Source organism: Colossoma macropomum, unplaced genomic scaffold (assembly GCF_904425465.1).
Source record: "Colossoma macropomum unplaced genomic scaffold, Colossoma_macropomum, whole genome shotgun sequence".
In the NCBI taxonomy this organism is placed as follows: Eukaryota; Metazoa; Chordata; class Actinopteri; order Characiformes; family Serrasalmidae; genus Colossoma; species Colossoma macropomum.
Genome location: NW_023494796.1, coordinates 32629077 through 32653190, shown reverse-complemented (window position 1 = coordinate 32653190; position 24114 = coordinate 32629077). Strand labels below are relative to the sequence as shown.

Sequence of the window (24114 nt, the reverse complement as noted above, 5' to 3'; positions counted from 1 at the left end):
GTCCCTCCTCATCGCCAGCAGATGGCGCAGTTCTGCACCGTCCCTCCTCATCGCCAGCAGATGGCGCAGTTCTGCACCGTGCCTCCTCATCGCCAGCAGATGAAAATTCGAGCAAGAAGCTGACTTCAGCTTTGTGATTACTGTTTGACAGTCTCTCATGCAGACTAAACGTACCAGGAAACCCGCTGAGTATTTATGAATGCAAATAAATCCATTCATCTCCAAATGAGCAATGTTCACCTTAAATTGTTGCCTTTTCGTTAGCTACTAGCTGGGCGAGATTCTCTGCGTTGCTATGTGACCTGCAGTCTGCATGCCAGTCTTTAGAGTTATAGGGTGGTGAATTATTACCATTTACTGTTAAACTGTGTTGAATGATCAGCAGAGCTTTATTTTTCTGTAAAGGAGGATTATTTTATTTTACCTACAAATCTAATTCTGCTGTGCAGCTGTATGTTGCCAACTCCGAGCGTATGGAAGCACTTTGGTTTCTATGAAGTTAACGGGGAAAAGGAACCGAATAAGAGCCATACTATATGCAAGTTGTGTCACACTAAACTAAAATATTTTGGAAACGTCAAACATGAGAAACCATATTACATGTTTCCACCCGTTTTCCTACCAGTTGTAGTTGCTGCCAATCAGAGGACCATCGAACGAGCGATATTGAAGCTTATACCCAACTTGGAAGCGAATTTTAAACTCTATTGCAACTTTTATTGCCAAGGATTTGCGTCCGTTCTCAGTTGTTGAAAACCAGGGCTTTCGCGCCATGTTGGACACTTTGGAGCTGAGATACAGCGTCCCGTATCAAAGATATTTTACTGACACAGCGACCAACTCTCTACAACGAGACCAAAATTGAATAATCTCTGAAGAAAATGGGTAAAATAGCTGTAACATGATGCATGTGCCTAAAGATTCCCACCCCTAGTATACATGATGTGTAGGGGAGTGCGGGGAACAACCCAACACAGGACACAAGGCAGCTTTACAGAAAAAAAATTCAGGTCTGAGCCCCCATGAGCATCATCAATGGCAACGATGAAGAGGGGAAAAACTCCCTAAGAGCGAGAAGAAAAAACACTGAGAGGAACCAAGACTCAAAAGGGGAACCCATCCTCCTCTGGTCCGCACCAGATAGCAAACAAAAACAGCAGAGAATGTGATTTGATCATCAGTATAAGATATGGAAAAGGGAAAAAAAGCAGGAGTAGCAATGTCTATGATTGAAAATGCAGCAGCATCTTCAGGAGGGTCAGTTCATGCAGGTGAGGTTTGCACAGCATTGTACAGCAAGAAGCTCTATGGTCCAGAAGGCTGGCAAGCAGTGGGCACCTGAACAAGGCAGATGAAGCAACAGCATCAGGCCACAAATAAAACAGACCATTAAAAGAAAGAACAAAGTACGTAAAAGGAAAATAAAAACATAAAAAGAAAATTAAAGCAAAGACCTAAGTGTTACTGGGATTAGCTTACACATGGTAAAGTGCTGCAAGACTAAAGTGTGAGTCTTAGAGCTCAACCATAGACACATGAGAAGAGAAATGTTTTTAACCTGGACTTAAAAATCACTACATTTGGGGCTCATCTCAGATCATCTGGCAATTGTAGCAGCATAACAGCTAAATGCTGCTTCACCGTGTTTGAACATGTACTCAACTGAGTCCATGGATCTAAGAGATTTAGGTCCAGTCCCATTCCTTATTTTTACCCTTACCCCTTGTTTTTGAGTGTCTCTTTGCACCTTGGAACTGAGTCACAACGGGTAGTGGTTGAAATCTTCCCCTACAAAATGGGACCCTCAAATAAAAAAGCACATTACTTCATTAACAAGCTACTAGTGCTGCTCTGTAGGCGAGGTTGTTTATTGACTAATATCTCCTACTTAAGATGTATAGAAGTATTTATTGAGGTTGTGGTACTGTTTGGTAATATTTATCAAAACATTTGGAGGCTTTGTATTTAGCATTCATTTTACTGGATTTAGTAAAAAGACATACTGCATTAGCAGTCATACATTTTATTTTTGTAGATGTCTTTTTTAAAAACTTACAAAAAATGTTCACCCACAGCAAAACATCTGAAATACTTCATTGTGAAGTAATATCTTATTTGTCTGTTATAAACCAATGTGAATATATTTATGATGTATAACTCTAAATCTAAGACCTAAGAGATATCATATAAATAATAAAAAAAATCATTATTATAAGATGTTGCCTAAAACACTTAGTTACAAAGTTCATTTCCAAGTCATTTTTATCATGTAAATAATTCTATATGTAATCTGTTATTGGTGGTGTGTTATGAAGAAAAAGTTAGAACTGTAATATTCACAAGCTGTGTTCAGCAGTTAACAGCAGTTATAGCACCAGTTGCTATATTTTACAGCATCTTTCAAAGTAAGTTCTTAATCTTACAACCCACACAATAGAGCTTCAGTAATTAAACAGATTAAAACAGACCATAATAAAACACATTAATAACACTCCCAGTTGTGACAACACTGGTCTAAAACATAGTGAAAAAATAACTGGGCTACCAAAAAGGCAAAGAGAACAATAAGCTTTTCAAAAGCCCAAACTGTCGCTGCCATTGCTCATCAGTTGAGGCTTTTTCGATATTAAGTCACTCCTGGAATCGGTCACTGACAGACATCCTGTGTAGAGTGTGGGCCAACGCAAAACCAGAAGACGTCAACCTGATAGAGATCGAACAAAAAGGAAAACAAGTAATGTAATATAATGCTTAAAAACTGTATTTAAGCTGAAAAAGGAATGTGTTGTAAAAGGAAATGATTTAAACTCATGTAAATGTGAACTATGATGTACAGAAGTTGAAAATGTGTATATGGAACTTTCTAGAGAAACAAGAACGATTTTTCGAGAGATATTTTTGCTTTACTTTCAGAAAGGCAAAGTGTGTATGTAGTGGTTTGGTAATATTTGGAGAAAACTGGTGGAAGTTTCTTAGTAATAAGGCAGTCTCGGGATCATGCTGTGGATTTGAAGTTTTTACCATTTGGAAGCACCAGAGGTAGTAGTGGATTGTTTTTCTTAGCAGTGTATTTTTATTCATCAGAGTTTTCTCTGCCTCAGTAGGGGATAGGCTAGTAATGTCATCTATAACGAGGGGTATTCAAACTTAGGCACAATGTGTGGTTTCGTTCCAACCATGCAAGAACACACTTGATTAGCTGATGGAAGACTGATACCCACTGATTCCTACTGATTAAACGGTTGGCGTCAGGTGTGCATATACTTGCTCCAAATGAAAGCTCGTGGCCATAGTATAGAAATATAGTCGCAAATGCATTAGGTATTATAGTGTCACTTTCGGGACAAAACTCCATTCTCCATCTCCATTTTTGTCATTTTTTGACAAAGTTCGAAAACCAGTTGACTATTATGTGTCATAATAAGTGCAAAATGCCATGAATAAATCATTTCTCCATTAACTTCCATTGATAGTTAAGAATGCTGTTTTCTTCTCCTGGAAAGTTGCCTTTTTAGAGATACAAGGTTTTATTCCAACAGCAACAATATACAGCCATGAGTAAGGCATGGATGCTGTCAAATAAAGTAAGGAAGAATGAGAATCTGTTTGTAACAGATATAACAGTTTATAATGGATGATGAAACATGGTAAAAATGATTAACCTAAAGTTAATTTCAGCTCACTCTTCATAGATTTATGACTCCATCTTAACAATGACCATGTTTTACCAAGTACATCTTGAATAGCTCATGGAGAGGTGAAGAGGACATGCCTTCAAGTTCTCTACTTTACCTTCACTGGAGAAGAAAGTTACAGCTAAACTTGCATTTTTTTTTTTGCATTGGTGTCTTTGGAATTGCAGTTCCATAAACATTACACAAGTTTTCATTCAATCACTTTTACATTTTAATCAATGGAGTAACATGATTGAACATTAATTACAACACTCTTTACCCCAACGTAGCATTTCAGCAAATACCTATTGAGATTTTTTAACAGAGTTAATGATTTTTAAATGCCTATTAATCTGATTTTTAGAAGCATTTCCTGCTGTTACAAAATCAGAGATCTGAAAATGTTTTAAGTTACATGTTTACAAAATTGACGGTTATTCATAGATGTAATAAAATTCGTTGGTCAAACATGATCATGTATTAAGATAATAACGACTAAAAATATTTACTGAAAATGTGTCCAAGATCCCTGAACATGAAAAGTACCCATAACTGTAGAATAAATCAATCAATCTGATCTACCATTTCCAGTTCCGTTTAGGATGAAGACAGATGGGCCAGAGGATGTGTTCTTGGTGAATAAAAAAGCGTTTACAGTGCTGTTGTCTTCAGCTCTCACAGCAACAGAGCTTTCAGCAACCTGCTCTGAAAAGGGATCACATCATTTTACCCAGTGTTATTAGACAAGCTGTGAGTGAAGAAATGACCACTAATTAAAGCTCAGTGGTTTCTACATGTATTACCATGATGCGCCTACTTAAGGTTAACCTGCCAGCTCAGTGCCATGACATTTTATTTGTAATTGTCATAAAAAGTGAATTGTCTCACATTTTGAAAAAAATTAAATCAAAATAAATAAGCTAATAGCACACATTCTTCTTCTCAACATATCATTATTATTATTATTTTGTGACTTTCCAAATTATTTACTGAGTTTCTAATTACTGGCTTTATCATCCTTGAGTGGAGTGTGACAAAACTTAAAAATAAAAGGGTTCCTTTCCTTTAACCCCTTAACAAGTCAGGTTTATTTCATACAAAGGCTTATTATTCAGTAGTTACAGGGACTTCAATGTAAAACTGATGGAGCTTTTCCTAGGTTGTAGAAGTGTGTAATAAAACTTTGACCCCGCTGGCAGGCCCGTGTCTTATTAAGGGGTTAATCTCTTTCAGGGAAAGCTACAGCTACATGGAAAGAGCCTCCTATTCATGCTCCTACAATTATTGTCATCTATTTTAATACTTGCAATGATTTTTAAGAAATAAAAAAGAAAGTGATGTCAACTTAAAAAAAAACAAAAAACAAATGAAATGTTCCTTACCTGTCCTTTTATCCACTGGAGTGTGTGTTTTCTGAAAAGCTAAGAAAGAGAAAACAATAATTGAGCCTAGGTGCCCTCAGTTTAATACTTATAGCACTCATAAAGAGTAAAATTGAGTAATGTTTTGGTATTTTGATCAATTACAATTATACATTATTTAAATAAGACAGTCACACATGACATATGTTGTTATTTTCAGGAGCTACTCAGATGTCATTATTTGACATGTGTTATCAGGTGTTATGAGGACTCTTATTTTACATTTGAACACAGTATTTTCAGCTCTATTAAACTGCTTCTTTGGGTCGAGAGATGTCATTATTTAACATGTAAACGCTAACAGAATTTTGATGTCTTCATGCAGCTTATTGGGATACAGCCCTGAACTTTTTTTTCAACAGACCCAGATCCTCTTTTGTGATTAAAAAAAAATCATTCATATATATCTTATATATAAAACAGCAGGTTTTATTTGGGTGGTGGATCATTCTCAGCACTGCAGTAACACTGATGTGGTGGTGGTGTGTTAGTGTGTGTTGCGCTGGTGCAAGTGAATCAGTCACAGCAGTGCTACTGCTGCATAGTAAGCTCACTACATATCTTGCTGCACCAACGAGAGCTGAACAAAGTAAATATTGGCTAGTCAAACACTACATAATGTATTTTACACTGAATGTCTCTTACCTGTTCACAGGTTATCAATGGCATCCTGTTTAACATATTTTAATGTTTTACCTTTTAAGACTACATGAAATCACTTTCTTCAGAAGTTGCAAAATAATACACATTTAATATCTCACTAATGGACTCACCTTTAAGAGATGGCAAATCATATCCCCAGACTTCTTCATCTTCACCATCCTGCCTGAGTTGTAACTTTATATTCATAATGTTTTCTGGTAAGTGTATCACAAATGTTGGATTGTCAGTGTTTTTATTTCTCAGGAAAAGACCGTCCTTCAAAGGGAATAAAAGACAAGCAGAAGTCCACATTTAGTAATGCAGTTTGATCTAATAGTTCTTCTTTAGAAAATCCTGTATTTCACCTTGTTTGTGTTGTATCAGTACTCACACTGGCTTTCACTTCTTGTTGCCTTTGTGGTGGGTCATTTTCTTTGCATGAGATATTGTATCGATGTTCATGTATAAGGTCACAGTCGCATGGTCCTGGTATGCGTTGGCTGCCGTCTTCACATAGCTAAAAAACATTAAATTACATTAATCAAAACAGTTAGCAACCTTTTCACATTTTTTAATATTTCAAGTATAACAAAGACATTATGAAGCTCTTAGAATTGGCTGAAATAAAATGGGATTAATGAAATCTTGGTGAATGTTTATTCAAATGCTTTTTAAACACTTTACCTTTTTAGGGTCCACATTCCAAGGGCGTAAAAATACATGCAGCCAGTGTTTCGGTAGTGGGTGATATATCATTATTACCTGTCCTCTGATCTTGGGTTTAAACAAATTACATATGTCTCTAAGCTGAAACCTTGAATTTCCTTGAACAGTCACTGTCACATGTGTATGTGTGATACACTCAGGTGTCAGGACCTCCTCACTGTCATCAGTGTAATGTCCCACAGTCATTAAGTTGCAGGCATCTTCTAGGAATCAGTGAAGAGAACAAGAATTCATCAATCACAATGTTTCAGTCTTATAATAAACTAAACCAATAAATAAAACCATCAAAGTATGTTTTTTGCATATACTGCTTGGCTCTAGGCATCACAATGTATAACACCCAGATAAAATCAAGCACCCAGCCATGCAGTTTGCCTTTACAAACAGTTATGAAAGAATGGGTCGTTCTGTGGAGCTCACTGAATTCATACGTGATGCTGTAATAGGATGCCACTGATGCAACAAGTCAGTTTGTGAAATTTTGTCCTCCTAGATATTCCACGATCAACTGTGAGTGGTATTATTGGAAAGTGGAAGCGTTTAGAAACCACAGCAACTCAGCCATGAAGTGTCAGGCCATGTAAAGTTACAGAGCGGGTCACTGAGAGCTGAGGAGCACAGAGCATAAAAGTCTCCAATGCTCTGCTGATCAATAACTGCAGAGTTCAAACCTCCTCTGGCATCAACATCAGCACAGAAACTGAGCACTGGGGGCTTCATGGCAGGGTTTCCATTGCCGAGCAGCTGCATGCAAGCCGTACATCACCAAGCATAATGCCAAGCATCGGCTGGAGTGGAGTAAAGCGCCACCACTGGACTCTGGAGCAGTGGCAACTTATTCTGTGGAGTGACCAATCAGCTTCTCTATCTGTCAGTCTGATGGACGAGTCTGGGTTTGGCGAATGCTTTAGCAGAATAAGACATTTTGGACAGTTGTACACTTCCAACTTTGTGGGAACAGTTTGGGGAAGAACCTTTCCTGTTCCAGCATGACTGAGCCCCAGTGCACAAAGCAGCTCCATAAAGGCCTGACTGGGTGAGTTTGGTGTGGAAGAACTTGACTGACCCTCACCTCAACCCTGACCTCAACCCCATCAACACCTTTGGGATGAACTAAAACAGAGATTGTGAGCCAGACCCTCTCGTCCAACATCACTGTCTGACCTCATAAATGCTCTTCTGGATGAATGGACAGAAATTCCCACAGACGCTCTCCAAAATCTTGTAGAAAGCTTCCCAGAAGAGTGGAAGCTGTTAGAGCTGCACAGGAGGACCAACTCCATATTAATGCCTATGGATTTAGAATGGAATTCATAAAAGCTCCTGTAGGTGTGATGTGTAGGTGTCCCAATACTTTTGTTTGAGGCATCCTCCCTCCCACTATAAGTGTCAGGTTTGAGATGTCTTGTGTTACTGATGAGCTGTTTTCACATTTTGATGAGTGTTGTGCGTATTGTGATAATGGCTTTTTACCATGTGTTAAAAACACTGTCACAATTTAAGATGGGCAATCACAGGTGAACTTTGTTATATATATAACCCATTCTCCAATTGACTGAAAGCGCCCTAACAGCCTCACCAAAAACAGAAAAGAGGACTTACCTTCATCAAGATCCCTGTTCTGAATGCTCTCTGTGTTGCAACTCCTGTCACTGGAACAACTGCCTTCGCTAGGATCTGAAATTGAAATTAAAACTAAGGATCAACCCTGGCTAAATAACATGAAAGAAAGATTTGCTTGCCTACCTCACTGGGTGAACAGTATTACTGCATAGTAGCTTATGACTCTTTCCTTATCTTTCCATAAGGTGACAAGGTAAGGTGAGCTTATCACACTCCAGTGTAAGGTGAGCTGTTACACTTACAGCTATATGGCTACATTGATACAGAAATGTGTTTTATTGCTTTGGCTTTGTATAGCAGAGACCTGAGCAGAGAAGGAACCCCTCTTTACCCGTTCCTTTGCTTCCCAAATCAGTAACACTTGCCACTGGACTATGTTACTGCTTAACATTGTGATGTGGTCATATCCTCTGGATGTCACCTCAGCCTAGGCTTTGGATTCTGTTCCATAAAAGGGCTACAGACAAACTACTTAGAGATGGAATTGGTATGGGATAACTGTTTCCTAATATTATTTTATAATACTGAGAGTCCAGCTATTGTTGACTCAAATTATGGAGGCTATGTACATGTGACCACTGTGAATTAATGAAGGCTAATACAGATTTATAACGTGTGACAACTATCCCCCAAACCTCCCTCATACACTGCTGGCAATTAAAATTGCAACACCAAGAAACACACGAGATATCAAAGCAATACTTATTTGGCAGATAGAAATACAGTTTGGTCATGCTTGCAGAATACACAATAATCAGTATCTGGTGTATCTACCGGGTATCTACCACAGACAGAAATCACCACTTAACACTGTATGTAATAAAAAGACTGGCTACTAGCTACAAAAATCTGTAATATCTCCAAAAGGTAAAGGTGTTACTAAGAACTGAGTTTCCAAATCCTTACATATGCCACAGTTACTATTTTTTTTTAAATAAAATACTATTCTATTTTATCAATTCTTTTATTATAAAGTAACAAATATAAAGGAACTGTACATCCAGATTTGCAGATAAAGTTGTTCGCTGTAGAGGTTGTGTTTACTTCTTTTCACTTAAAAAAAAGTCTACAAAATATGTAATTTGGACAGAGGTGCCCAAACTTTTGCATACAACCATGTCTATGCATAAGAATCCATTGGTGAACTTAGATCAGGAGTGTCAAACTTAAAACATCTCTGCAAATCCGTGGATCAGCCATGATCTGAACAGGTGATTGTTTGTTCGAAATATGCCAAAACTACAACAGTAAAAAAAAGGCACTTAATACTTATTCAAAAATAATTCTAAATAAAAATGAATTGTTTTAGGTAGTTTTTAAACTGCCTATTTGCTTGAACTAGACACCAGGCATCTTTTCTTTTTGTGTAACCGCTGACCCACAGATTGTTGTTGGGGGTCAGAACACACACTATGTTGCAGTGCATTCTGGGGACTGTAGTGTATCTCAGGGTGAAACGGGCTATAAGACTAGAAAATTATTTTAATTTTGTGGGCCAAATAGGACTGTGTCACAGGCCTGAATTAGCCCGGGCCTTGCGTTTGACACATGGAACTGACCCCAGGAACCAGCAACCCATGGTGGGGCAAGAATTAGTTGAACTGCAAATGCCCAAAGGCCAACCAAAAAGTACCAGTAGGAGGATCTTTGTCTGCTGAGTCACAGTCTGTCACTGCCCACAAGACCCACAAGGGACCAAGATATGGTGCTGTACGGCTGGCATGGGAATTGGGACTGTTCGTATGAGTGAAAGGGATTATTGTATGGTAGCTTGCTGGTCACTTATGACTGCTCTTTCCATAAGGAGACAAGGGAAACTGAACCACTCATCCACTGGTTCCACTCAGACCTCACCAATATGCATGAATAACAGAAATATTAAAAACGTTTCTTGTTTTTGATGAATGCCATAATTAAACAGAAATTATAAAAATAATATAATTATAATAGATGGATCATTAATAATAACACTATTTTTATGTTTGATACTAAAAGCTTCTATTCATTAAATGAAATAAAAATATGAATAGAGGACTTTTTACAGAGGTCATTTTTAGCAACACTTTTTACCTCTACTTTAACTCAAGCACAGGATTTGTGTTCATTGTCTACCACTACCAAAACTACAAATATGCCGTTAGTGATTTGAATGTATATTTAGCTTGTTCATAAACAGCTGTGCTGTGTGTAACATCAATGGCAGCAGGCTGAAGCAGTAATATTATTCCTGCTTCTTTTTGATGCATTTGATGCTTTACTTTAACAGTCTTAAGGCCATTTGTGTTACATATTACGTGATTTCATAAGTAAAAGAGTTCATGTTAAAGTATTGGAACCATTAGGCTGCATCTTAATGAGGCTATGATGCAATAATGATAATGTCGTATGCAACTCCCAACCTGTCCACTGGAGGTTGCACTAACAGCGGCTCAGTCACACACACCTGTCTCCTATTCTCCCTCATCAGCTTTCCTACAGAACTCTCTGTCTCAATTCACTCTTCACATTGTTATTGTGTCACTGCAATCCTGAGCCTTTTACCCATGAATCATTTGACTTTATGTTTTTTTTTTTGTTTGTTTTTGGCTTCCCTTTATGATATTGGACTTTGTCTTTAATTTTGGACTTTTTTGCCTCTGTCCCGACTCTGTTTTTGGACTATGCTTTCACCACTGTTACCTGTTCCTAATAAGACAGCTGTCGTTCTCAACTACAGTAGTGTACAATACTTCACCTTCTCCGTTCATTCTGAACCTAAGGTGGGTTATATTACAATGGAACAAACCAGCACGGGTGCACTGAAACCTATTGGTGAAAATGGTAGGAGAAAATGGTTATTTGTAGCATAAAATAAAGATTTTATGTGCTTTCAATCATTTCTTTGTCAACATATAATTCGGTAACAAATGTCTACACATCAGTTTAATGTTAATTTCCGAGAAATTCTGTAATATGAATCAGATTACCATTACCATTCTTTAATTTGAATCAGCCCTACTTTTGCAGAAGCAAACATGCATTCATATATTACCTGTACATTGATTGCCCCATTTCAGTTATCATTTCTGGATCGAAAGGGTCACCTTTCTCACTTTCTGACTCCTGTGAACATTAAAACATTATTATATTAGGCTTTAACTTGAAATGTGCCACATTTAAAGTCATGTAGACATATGAAATTTAGTATACCAAATATTAGTGCCCTAAAATGGATAGTAACCTACTTTAACCATTTTTAAGGAGGACGAAATTGCTGGGATTACCAGGTGCATGTTACCATTGTCTGAAATCATTTTCATAATCCTTTCCGAGAGGTCCATGGTTTGAGTAATCTCGGTGCCGGTGCCAGCTATGTAGAATGTGCATTTACATTTTTCTAGGAGCCACTGCAACTTACTCCCCCTTAAGCATGTTTCTTCATTTGTGAACAGCACGATGACGTGCTTCCAGAAACTTTCTCCAAAAATCTCCAAATCCTCTAGAACTTTTCTGGTCTCCTCAGTGAAATCTCCATCATGAAGAAAAGCAAGGACAATTGCATGGGGTCCAGGGACAAGAACTAATTTTTCCTGAATGAGAATTTTCTTGGCATTGCAGAGGTCAAATTCAACCATGCACACACTTTGCTTAGCCATCTTTCCTTTTAGAAGGACTAGTTTTCCACTGCCCACAGCTTCCTCACCATGGACATTGCTGCCTAAGATTACATTTCTAGCAGACTTTTCAGCTCCCTTGAAGCCTAAAGTCCAAATTCTCAACTTTGTGAACAGAGGATTTTCTCCTTAAAGAAAAAAGACATTCAAATGTTACATTTTTAAAAAAAGACCTTCAAATGTTATATTTTTCTAGATATAAAACAACATAGATTTAAATAAAAGGATACTAGAAAAAGCATGTTAGGGGGGATTTTGTATCATCTTTGCCATCTAATGGCACGATGAGGGTCAAGCACATAATATGGATAATGTCTACAATGGTTAGATTCTATCCTTCTTCTCATGGACTGGATAACATGTACAGGTTATAGCTGTACTTACCAATTTCAAAACCGTTAGACAAGGCTCTCTCATAAAACTCATCTGCCTTGAATTTTTCACCCCTCAGTTCATGAATGAATCCCTGTATTACACATGCTCTGCTGTCATCTGGATCCTTAGAAAATCGACGACTGGCAATTTTTCTGAGTTTTGTTTCACATTTCTTGTCCTTGATCTCTTTATTAACTACCTGCAGCCTTAGGCTCTTCATGTAATTGTAAATTGCAAGGTCCTCAGATCTTTTGCTGTACAACAGATATTCACCAAACATGGCAGATATTCACCAAACATGGCTACCTCTGGATGTTCTTTTTGTTCTTTAGTAAGTTGCAATGCCTGCTGAAAATGCTCCTCAGCTTTTGAAATCTCGTTCATTTGTCCATAATGCATTGCCAGTTCTGCCAAGGCAACAATGAACAAAGGCTTCAGTGAAACTGCCTTAACCAGATGATCTATGCACTTATACAGACAATACCATGCTTCATAGCAATTAGCTTTATAACATGGCCCATGTACCTTTTCTAAGGATATTTTTTTAGACTTGTAGCACAGAGCTAACTGATGATGTATGAAAGCTGAGTTGGGAGTGTGCTCGAGCGCTTTCTCCAGCTGGCAGATGGCAAAGTCAGGAGATCTCAGCTTACGACTTAATTGTGCCGCGTATCACATTACGTGTGGGTTTTCAGGTGACATCTCAAGTGCCCTCATCATCAAAATGACTGCTTTAGATTGCTTTGAGGGATCATGGATTTCAGACTTATGGCTAGTGGAACTCTTGTTTGTGCAGATTAGTTTTAAGGTCAAAAACAAAAGAAGTACAGCATCTTTTGGATTCAAGTCAATGGCACGTCTGAGTTGTACAACAGTCTGTGAATCCTGTGAACCTGAAGCGTCCTTTGTTGTTTGATACAAAACAATGGCATAACCAGCGTTTAGGTCACTGTCTTCTGGAGCAATTTCAAGAGCCTGTCTAAAACATTCTCTGGCTCCATTGTAATATTTTCTTGAAAACTTATGGAAGGCCCAGGCTTTTTCCCGGAGGACCTCCCTATGGACTTCATTACTTGATTTGTTAGAGAATTTCATATTGATCCTCTCCACTTGGCTCAAATAATTTTCAGCCAAAGTGAAATTTCCCATGTGGTAGTACAACCAGGCAAAATTCCCATACGTAACTGTGAGAAATTTTTCACTGTCCTCTGCATAGTATTCTTTTGCAAGTTCCTCTGATTTGTGAAGATGTGTTAGTGCTGCATGCAGATTACCATGTAGATAACAAACAAATGCCAGTGAGCTGTAAGCACGAGTCACTCTTGCTTCCCCAGATTCCAATTTAATCTGCTCTTCTAGGCGGTTCCCCAAGTCATAGAGATTAAATTCCTCTTCTCTCAGAGCCCAAGTAAAATGACATTCCAGATGAGGCAGTCTGGTCTTAAAGGCATCCATTAGGCTGTAAATTAAAAAGGATTTGACAATGGAAAAAAAAAAAATTAAATTCCAATAATATACTAAAAAGCTATATACATGTGACAAATGAGATAATGAAATGAGATAAAAAACAATGAAAACCCAAAAATGTGTAGCTGCTAAATGCAAATCATTGAAAGCTTAGATTTAATGAAATAATGAAAATAATAAAGACAAGATATCAAGTGTTGAAACTGAGAAATTGTATTGTTTTTTGAAAAATATTTGCCCATTTTGAAACTGATGCCAGCAACACATTCCAATAAAGTTGGGATGGGGACAACAAAAGACTAGTAAAGGATGTAATGCTAAAAAACACACCTTCTGGTTAATTGGCAACAGGTCAATAACATGTTTGGATATAAACAGAGCATCACAGTCTTTCAGAAGTAAAGATGGGGAAGGGTTCATCTTTGAAAGACTACAGGGGCTAACAGTGCAACAATTCAAGAATAACCTTTTTCAGCAGAAACTAGCAAAGAACTTGAGAATTTCATCATCTATGGTGCATAATATCATTAAAAGATTCAGAGAATCTGGAGAAAGCTCTGTATGTAAGGGACAAGGCCAAAAACCAGTACTTGCTGGGTGTGATCTTTGGGTCCTTAGGCGGCACTGCATTAAAAACAGACATGATTCTGTAGAGGAAATCACTGCATGGGCTCAGAAACACTTCTGAAAACCACTGTCTGTGAAAACAGTTCATCACTGCATCCACAAATGCAAGTTAAAACTCTAAAATGCAAAGAAGAAACTGTATAGAAACAGGATCCAGAAATGCCGCCACCTTCTCTGGGCCTGAGTTAATTTAAGATGGACTGAATTGAAGTGGAAAAGTGTTCAAAATTAATTTTTTTTTGGGAAATTATGGACACTGTGTCCTCCTGGCTAAAGACCACTCAGCTTATTATCAGCATACAGTTCAAAAGGCAGCATCTGTGATGGTATGGGGGTCTATTGGTACACATGGCATGGGTGATTTGCACATCTGTGAAGGCACCATTAATGCTGAAGGATATTTACAGGTTTTGGAGCAACATATGCTGCCATCCAGATGACGTCTTTTTCAGGGAAGGCCTTGATTATTTCAGCAAGACAATGTAAAACCACATTCTGCATAAATTACAACAGCATTGCTCCCTAGTAAAAGAGTCCGGGTGCTAAACTGGCGTTGCCTGCAATCCAGACCTGTCACAGTTTCCCCATTGTCCCCTGAGAGTGCCTGTTTCTTCCCATGTGTTGTGGCTATGTGCTTTTTAGCTTTTTTTGTGCTTTTGTTTTTGTTTTGTGTCCTTGTGCTCTGCCCTTTTCCCCACCTTCCCTATTAGGATTCTCATCTGTTTTTAGTCCATATCTCCTCCCTCTCCCAGGTGTTCCCTATTGTTTGTAGCCTATATCAAGCTCTTTGTTGCAGTCCATGGTTGTCTAGTCTACATGTCACTTTGTTACATCTAGTGGTAGTGTGCCTGTCCTGTGTTTTGTTTGCTCAGTGTGTTTTTGTTTAAAACCTTGTAGTTCGTTATTTTGTACTCAGTGTTTCTACTAGTTTTTGTTTATTGAAGTTAGCTCACGCTTCCATCCAGCCTCATTACTCACCACACATGAAAGTTGGGATGGGGACAACAAAAGACTAGTAAAGGATGTAATGCTAAAAAACACACCTTCTGGTTAATCGGCAACAGGTCAATAACATGTTTGGATATAAACATGTTACCATTCGGAATGAATGTATCGAGCTTATTCGAGGTACATAGGAGGCTCGTGACATGACAAGGCCTGTCACCCATTGAAAACATTTGCCGCATTATTAAACAAAAATACGAAAAAGGACACTGCGAACTGTTGAGCAGCTGAAATCAGGCAAGAATGGGAAAAGATTTTTTTAACCCCTTAAAATCCCAGTGTTATTACATACAAAACGTCACGTTACTGTTACCATAATGTTGAAAATCAATGAAAAGATGACGTTCATAAATTGTAATGTGCATTACAAAGGCTAAGATATGGCCCAAGTTATTTCTACAGCTCCTAATCTAAAGTGATGTCACAGTATCCTGTTCCTGTCTCCACCCTCTTCTGTCTGATCACATGTAGTCCCATTTTATCATGAGTGTTTCCACCTGTGTGTAGTTTGTTACCCCTTTCCCAGGTGGTTTCTGTTCTTGTTTTTGGTAAAAGAAGCTCTCATGTTTCAGTTCGCTTGTGTCTGGCACCCTTTGCTTCAATTTTTGTTTGCAGTGTTTGTTTTTGTCTTAGATTTAGCAAAAACAAAAAAAAACAGATTGACTCAAGTTTATTGAGGCTGTTTACGGATTAATATCTCTTGTTCGAGTGTATAGGAGTTTTCATTTTAGGTTATAGACAGCAAAAAATGTATAGATACTTTCCATATATCTTACATTAAATAGAATGATAGGATTATAGGTGACTTAAATATTGTGCATCATTTGTAAAACATGATAAAGAAAATCACTGCTGTTTATTAATGTTTACCAAATCATTTATATTCAGAAATAGTGAATAACATCTGCATTTCTGACTTATTCATCATGAAATAATTAACTATACAGTGACATAAAATGATTTATATTAACAAATGTAATTTTGGATAGTGCATGATTTGTTAAATATGAAGTAGAAGCTCATTACATTAATTATGCATAACTAAATAAATGATTATGATTAGTTTATTATGAAGTGACAGCTAATAGATGTCTTGTAAACTCATTATTATAAAGTGTTACTCAAAACATTTAGTTACAAAGTACTGAAGCAAACATTGTCAATTCATTTTATGCATGTAAATAGCATAAAAATATGCTATATTGAAGTATTTTGAAAGCAAAGATACAACCCATGGTTCACAAGCTATGTTCAGTATTTGATTTAGTTTCTATATTAAAGAAATATAACCTTCAAATATAACCTTTAAACTATTACTATAACCTTAAAATTACAATTGTACTCTATTGTCTCGCACTTGTGTTCCTGTGTTGGTTCTGGTGGACTTGTATAGAACTAAAATGGCAAGAAAGCCTGACCTGACTTTTACAACTTCTTTCGAAGTAACTTCTACATTGTACACCCAACACAGTAAAGCCTCAGCAATTAAACATACTAAAAGAATAAAAAAAGAAACTCCCAGCCACAACTATACATTTTCAAACAAACATTTTAAATCTTAAATATGCATGCATAAATAATATTTGACTGGAGTAGTGAACCAACTACAACATAACACAAAGTCAAAGTCACATTTCTGTCTTCTTTTACGCTGTTCAAAGCTATGATTGTGTGCATTACAAAGTGCATTAACTCTTCAGGAATTCAAGAAAGTATAACCAAAAGTAAAAACACCCAAAACTTAAAATGACCTATTGAATAACTTTACAAATGTTACTTAAGGGCTCATTACATATGTAGTGCATTTATCCAAATAGCATTTAAAATGAAACTTACCTCATTTTTGCATTTATTTTCATACAAAACTGGAACACAGCATAATTAATCGGCTGTGCGCAAGTTAAAAATCTGACACTGTAGCCTCTACACTACACTACACTGACACTGACTACACAAGAGAAAACAGGTCTAGCAGTGTCTACACTAATCATCAGGTGCAGCATGAATAAACATTGCCCTCTGTATTGGAAGGGGTAAGTTAAAAGCAGCTGTATCATAGGTAAGTCTGAGGCCCAATCCCATTTCACCCCTTGCCCCTACCTCTTAGCCCTACCCCTCCGTTTTGTGTGTTCATGCCTAGGATTAGGGTGTCCCAGTTTTTATTGAGATAGAGGGGTAGGGCGAAGTGTTTGGGCTACATCGCCCTTCAAACGGAGGTTTTTCAGAGACTCCAAACAGAGTGTTATGAGAAAAAACAGAAAACCCAGCAAGATGTGTTCACTTTGTGTTTGACTGTAAATGTTCTTTATAAAATAAGGACTGCCCACAAACTGCCAAACCGCCAAACATTTTTGCCCCAATTAGTCACGAAAACAGGAAATTCTGGTCTCACGACTCTTTGGTGTTTTGTACTTGTTACATGAATGATCATTAAGTAGGCTGTGTTTTTGCTTGCGAGTGACAATGCTTATGGAAACTGATGTCTCAGTTTGGCACTAACTTGCTTTAGGATAGTGTACCGAAAGGCTGTCTTTAAACCCCCAAAAAATTGGGATACTAGGTAAAATGCAAATAAAAACAGCGTTGAAGCAGTGATTTATAAGTCTAGTTAGCCCTGTATATGAACAAAAACAGTACAAAGACAAGATATGTAAGGTTTTATCTTCTCAGCTTCATTGTTTTTTGTAAATATGTGCTCATTCTGAAATTGATATGTTGGGACAGAAGCAATTTAAGACTAGATGCAATGTGAAATGTTCAAAACACATCTTTAATGGGTCATGAATATAGAAGGAGAATTCACAAAAGGCTGAATACTTTGAGGTAGGAAAATTAATTTCTGTACTAATTTTTGCTTATATTAGCATCTGATATGTTCCAATTTTTTTGAAATTGGGTTTAGGTACATTGTCTTTATCACAACAGAAGGACATGGTGTGGCAGAGTAGAAATGCCATGGTTTGCCCTCTATGGTGGTCCATTTATGCAGATCCCTATTCCTGCTCTTGCCCCTGTTAGACTCCCAGTTCCATGTGCTCTTCAGGTTGTGTTTGGGTTTCTTTTCTCCACCTATTTATCCACCCTTGTCCCGCCTATAAACATTGTTGCCACCTGTGTGTAGTCAGGGTTGGGACAGCTACTGAAAAATTAGTAGTTAGCTACTTTGTAGCTACTTTCCCAAAATTTGTAGCAGCTACAATTTGGCTACTTTTTGAAAAGTAGTGCACTACTTTTTAACTACTTTAAGAGCGTGATTGTCAAAATGTTTGTGAATCTCCACCTGACACACTAAACAAGCCAAACTGATAGTGTGAACAAGACACTGCATTTAATCATGAGCCAGAAAGAAACATAGAATAGAAATGCTGCAAATATACAAAAAGATCACCAAAAAGTAAGTTTAAGCATAACCAACAATCAAACTTACACAACCAAAGTCGTGATATCCAACAAAAATCTAGACTAAGTATAGGCAAAGTCAATCATTCCAGGTTTTTCCTAACAAAGATCAACAAAAAAAACCAATAACCAAACAATTGTGTGCAAAGCATCGTTAACTGTTGAAATAAAACTGCTCCAATTTAAACATTTCAGCAAGATGTACAGACACGACATGAGTCCTTTATTAAACTTAAGCAACGCTTTAACCTCAAAATCCTTATCAGTGACTCTGTTTGGGGTGAGAATCACACTGTTCATTGATTTAAGTTCAGCATTTAACACAGTGATCCCCTCCAAGCTGATCTTAAAGCTCAACCAGCTTGGTATCTGCACATCTCTGTGCAACTGGATTCTGGACTTCATGGCTGACAGAGCACAGTCAGTTAAGTTAGACAAACTCTTCTCCTCCCCATCACCCTGAACACTGTGCTCAGCCCTCTTCTGTACTCCCTGTTCACTCATGACTGTGTTCCTGTTTATGACTCAAACTCTATAATTAAGATCGCAAATCACACCACAGTGATAGGTCTGATCAGAGGCCTACAGGGATGAGATGCAGCACCTGGCAGCATGGTGTGAGGACAACAACCTGGCGCTCAACACCCAGAAAACCAAGGAGATCATAGTGGACTTCAGGAGGGTCAGGAGCCAGGCACACTCCCCCATCTACCCCTGCGGAGCTGAGGTACAGTGTGTCTGACTTCAAGTTCCTTGGTATCCACATCTCTGATGATCTCACCTGGTCCCTAAACTCCTCCATCATGTTCAAAAAGGTGGAACAGCATCTTTACTTCCTACGGACCCTCAGGAAAGCTCACCTGTGTCCCAGGATACTGGTAAAATTTTAACCATTGTACCATTGAGAGCAAACTCACAAACTGCATCTCAGTGTGGTTTGGCAACTGCTCCACATCTGACTGCAAAGCGCTCCAGCGGGTGGTGAAAACTGCCCAACACATCACAGGTGCCCAGTTACCCTCCACTGAGAACATTTTCCATAAGCGCTGCTGGGCAGGGCGAGGAAGATCATCAAGGACGTTTCTAATCCTAACCATGAACTATTTACCCTCATCCCATCTGGCACACATTACAGGATCCTCCGCTCTGCACCAACAGGCTCAGGAAGAGCTTCTTCCCTGAGGCTGTGACCCTCCTGAACCCCACACCACCACTTTAACTGCATCACTGCACTCACTGCACTGATGTTGTACTTTATATCCTAGTGTTATTGTACTATTCATATTTGCACCAACAGTCACTGTACAAGTTTACTCTGCATACTTTTACATATGCTGCTCTCACAGGACCTACTACCTCATTGTACGCTCTCTACTTACTCTATATACCTCAATATTATATTTATACTCGCATATCTATGTTTTTTTTTTTTTTACCACTATTGCACTTTATATGTAATTAATAATGTATTGTGCACTTCTGGTTAGATACTAACCATATTTCATTGGCTCTGTACCTGAACTCTGCACTATGACAAAGTTTAATCTAATAATCTAATAACTTCTTTATCGCACTCAATTAGAAAAGCTAATGTTTATTTGCGCAACTTTTTTGACCAAATAAGCCAAGGAAATGTTAGCAGATCAGCCAATGAGGTGTCGTGTTAGAAGGAGAGTGACTCAAAATGGAGGAAGAAGAACAGCTCCAAGGTCAGGTAGGCTGATCAGACATTATTATGGACTGAAATGATGCTGTTATTTTAGTAAAGTGTGAAAATGTAAAGGTACAAGAACAAAACAGAAACAGTGTCTTCAGCAAGACCAGATCAGCTCAGAGCTCCGTTTACAAACCTCAGGAGGGCTTAACTGCCAATGTTTTTGACGTTAATGAGGAGAATCTTAACAAGAACACTCTCTAGCTGCTGGCACACATGCTAATGATTAGCGTTATCTTCCTAGGCAGCTTTCGGCACTTTGTAAACACTTCACAAAGGTGCTAATTGTAAAATATGAATGGTGCTGTACTAGTTTCTGTTCTGGTGCTAATAGTGCTCTGTAATAGTGACCATAGTGACTTTCTCCTCACCTGAGCGATAGTTTAAAACTGTTGGAGAGAGACCGCGAGATCCCCACAGTGCACTTTGCTCAGAAAGAGAAAACAGAAATCAGAGATGAACTCCTGATCTGCAGCGGAAGCATTCACCCGTCCACTTTTCTCTCTCTGAGGAGTTTAGTTAACCAAAAAATTCCTTTTTTAATGCTGTCGTTCTCCTGTTGGTGTTCTAGATAAAGAGGAGAGGAGTTCAGTCTTCCAAACTAGAAGTGATCCACAGTCAGAGCTCCGCCTGAGGGCTGTGTAAGCTAAACTGAGTTCGCTTCAGCTGAAGGAGATCTTATGGTTTAAACTCAGCGGCGTCTCTTAAATCTAAAGGCCTTTAATTAGTAATGAACTCCACTGGCTGCTGGTGATGAGGGACAGTGTAGAACTGCGCCATCTGCTGGTGATGAGGAAAAACAGAGTAGAACTGCGCCATCTGCTGGTGATGAGGAGGGAAAGCACAGAACTGCACCATCTGCTGGTGATGAGGAGGGACAGCGCAGAACTGCACCATCTGCTGGTGATGAGGAGAGACAGTGCAGAACTGCGCCACCTGCTGGTGATGAGGAGGGACAGCGCAGAACTGCACCATCTGCTGGTGATGAGGAGGGACAGCGCAGAACTACACCATCTGCTGAGGAGGGACAGCGCAGAACTGCACCATCTGCTGGTGATGAAGAGAAACAGTATAGAACTGCGCCATCTGCTGGTGATGAGGAAAAACAGAGTAGAACTGCGCCATCTGCTGGTGATGAGGAAAAACAGAGTAGAACTGCGCCATTTGCTGGTGATGAGGAGGGAAAGTGCAGAACTGCGCCATCTGCTGGTGATGAGGAGGGACAGCACAGAACTGCGCCATCTGCTAGTGATAAGGAGGGACAGTGCAGAACTGTGCCATCTGCTGGCAATGAGGAGGGACAGTGCAGAACTGCGCCATCTGCTAGTGATGAGGAGAAACAGTGTAGAACTGCGCCATCTGCTGGTGATGAGGAGGAACAGTATAGAACTGCGCCATCTGCTGGTGATGAGGAGGGATAGTGCAGAACTGTGCCCACTGCTGGTGATGAGGGCGGACAGTGCAGAACTGCGCCAACTGCTGGTGATGAGGGTGGACAGTGCAGAACTGTGCCAACTGCTGGTGATGAGGAGGGACAGTGCAGAACTGTGCCCACTGCTGGTAATGAGGAGGGACGGTGCAGAACTGTGCCAACTGCTGTTGTGTATATTGTGTCACTCACCTTAGCACCTGTGTAAATGTGATGTGACAATAAACATGATTCATTTTGATTAGTGTGATTTGCAACCATTTCTTAAAAAAGCAAATGACAGCACCATCGACACGTTGCAGAAAAAACACATTGTGCATCATGCCCTGGATTACGGAGACTGAAGATTCAGAAACTCACTGCGTCAGAAGTGACAAGCAAAGTTTGCCACAAGTGGCACTCAGAACAAAATCCACTCTTAGTGTACAGTTGTAAACCATATTTTTAAAGGAAAATGCTACAAAGACAACATATCAAATGTTGAAACTGAGAAATTTTATTGTTTTTGAAAAAATATATGCCCCTTTTGAATTTGATGCCAACAACACATTCCAAAAAAGTTGGGACGGGGGCCTGTTTATCACTGTGTTTCATTACTGCTTCTTTTAACAACACTCTGTAAGTGTTTGGGAACTGAATAGACCAATTGCAGTAGTTTTGAAAGTGAAATGTTTTCCTGTTCTTGTTTTATATAGGATTTCAGCTGCTCATCAGTTCGGGGGCTCATTTGTCATATTTTTCATTTCATAATGGGCCAAATGTTTTCAGTGGTGACAGGTCTGGACTGCAGGCAGGTCAGTTTAGCACCCAGACTCTTTTAATACAGAGCAATGCTGTTGTGATACATGCAGAATGTGGTTTGACACTGTCTTGCTGAAATAATCAAGGCCTTCCCTGAAAAAAACATGCATATATCGTTCAGCATTAATGGAGCCTTCACAGAAGTGCACGTCACCCATGCCATGCACACTAATGCCCCCTATACCTTTTTCTTTTTGAATCCCGTATGTACACCCTTATCCATAGCCCAGTAGGTGAAGGTTACCCTTAATTTCCTTACATTTCTGTGTGGCCCTATTTTAGGTAGGAGGTTACAGCGCAGCACTGGCAGAGGATGCAGGTGCAGCACTGGCTGAGAATGTTGGGAGGCCAATACACTGCAGTACCTTCCCCAATTTGAGTTCCAGACCCAGTTGGAGGGTGCTTCAAGTCTCATAAAACTGAGAACAACTTAAACATCTGAAAAACACACAAATGCACAAAGCTGCCTTGTATGCCGTTTATTTAATGTGTTTCATGCCTCTTAATGTGTTTTTTTAAATACTTTAGTGGCAGAGAGGTACATACTGGGTGACATAAGGTAAAACGGTCCCCAAAAAGAGATTATTTGTTTCAGATCTATCACTATTTTCCCATCATCAACGTTCAATATAAAACTCAGAAGACAACTGTAGGTTCACCGGTGGTTCTGGATAGTAAATAAAATGCCTATATTTGTGTTGTAGTCATGGCGACCCCTGGTTCCTATCACCACCACTGTAAAGACATCTGAACCATTTCACATCAAACCACTCTGAATCTCTGTTTACATCTCAAAAGGTAAATTATGCAGTAAAAAGCTGTAAAATTCCCCTTTAAGCTTTGAAGACAGAGATCATGTTTTTCCTACCTTCTATCTAACGGCAACAGATTATCAGTTAGAGACTGTTCTTTATAATGAATATATGAAATTGCATTGGATTGCCATTTCTATTCATTCGAAATTAAAATGCATTTAAAATACATGTTCTTTTCATTATTTGCTCTCTGATGAAAAATATACTAGGGATAACTAATAATTATAAGTTTAACATAAAATATAATGGCTGTGATGGTGGGGTATGTTGTCAAAAATGGACAACTTGTATTCAAAAAGCGAACATACCCATGAAATAATTGCATGATGGAATACATAACAGACGACAGACAAAAGAATAAGAGTGGAAGAAAAATGTGACAATAATTCCTAGATTCCCTTAAGCACTACTTTTGTAAACTGAATGAAGCTGAAGTATGAATGAACTCTCTCATGTGTTATATACAACCCCATTTCCAAAAAAGTTGGGACGCTGTGCAGAATGTTAATGAAAACAAAATGCAATGATGTGCAAATCATTTAAACCCTATATTTCATTGAAAACAGTACAAAGACAACATGTCAAATGTTGAAACTGATACATTTTATTATTTTTTGAAAAATATTTGCCCATTTTGAATTTGATGCCAGCAACACGTTCCAAAAGAGTTGTGACGAGGGCAACAAAAGGCTGGTAAAGTTGTGTAATGCTAAAAAAACACCTGGTGGTTAATTGGCAACAGG

General features: G+C 38.6%; 3 protein-coding genes across 6 annotated transcripts in view; 1 reads left to right on the top strand and 2 right to left on the bottom strand.

Moving 5' to 3' along the window:
- The window catches only part of adgrb3 (adhesion G protein-coupled receptor B3), a 994217-nt gene that overhangs the window by 462778 nt on the left and 507325 nt on the right, over positions 1-24114 (top strand). The gene's annotated exons all lie outside the window — the stretch shown is intronic.
- On the bottom strand, positions 2186-11463 carry LOC118816774. 4 transcript variants are annotated; one of them, XM_036583362.1, is made up of 9 exons: positions 11364-11463; positions 11118-11188; positions 8066-8140; positions 6422-6666; positions 6129-6254; positions 5869-6013; positions 5057-5095; positions 4257-4379; positions 2186-2704 (listed from the first exon to the last, which is right to left on the bottom strand). In XM_036583362.1, the coding sequence occupies exons 4-9, from the start codon at positions 6647-6649 to the stop codon at positions 2700-2702; spliced, it is 666 nt and encodes a 221-aa protein (XP_036439255.1). In that variant the 5' UTR covers positions 6650-6666; positions 8066-8140; positions 11118-11188; positions 11364-11463; the 3' UTR covers positions 2186-2699. The 4 variants fall into 4 exon arrangements, with proteins under 4 accessions (XP_036439255.1, XP_036439254.1, XP_036439256.1 ...); XM_036583361.1 differs by lacking the exons at positions 11118-11188; positions 11364-11463 and having other exon boundaries at positions 8066-9159; XM_036583363.1 differs by lacking the exons at positions 11118-11188; positions 11364-11463 and having other exon boundaries at positions 6422-6663; positions 8066-9159.
- On the bottom strand, positions 12783-17191 carry LOC118816773 (interferon-induced protein with tetratricopeptide repeats 5-like). The gene is made up of 2 exons (XM_036583360.1): positions 17050-17191; positions 12783-13573 (listed from the first exon to the last, which is right to left on the bottom strand). The coding sequence occupies exons 1-2, from the start codon at positions 17070-17072 to the stop codon at positions 12787-12789; spliced, it is 810 nt and encodes a 269-aa protein (XP_036439253.1). The 5' UTR covers positions 17073-17191; the 3' UTR covers positions 12783-12786.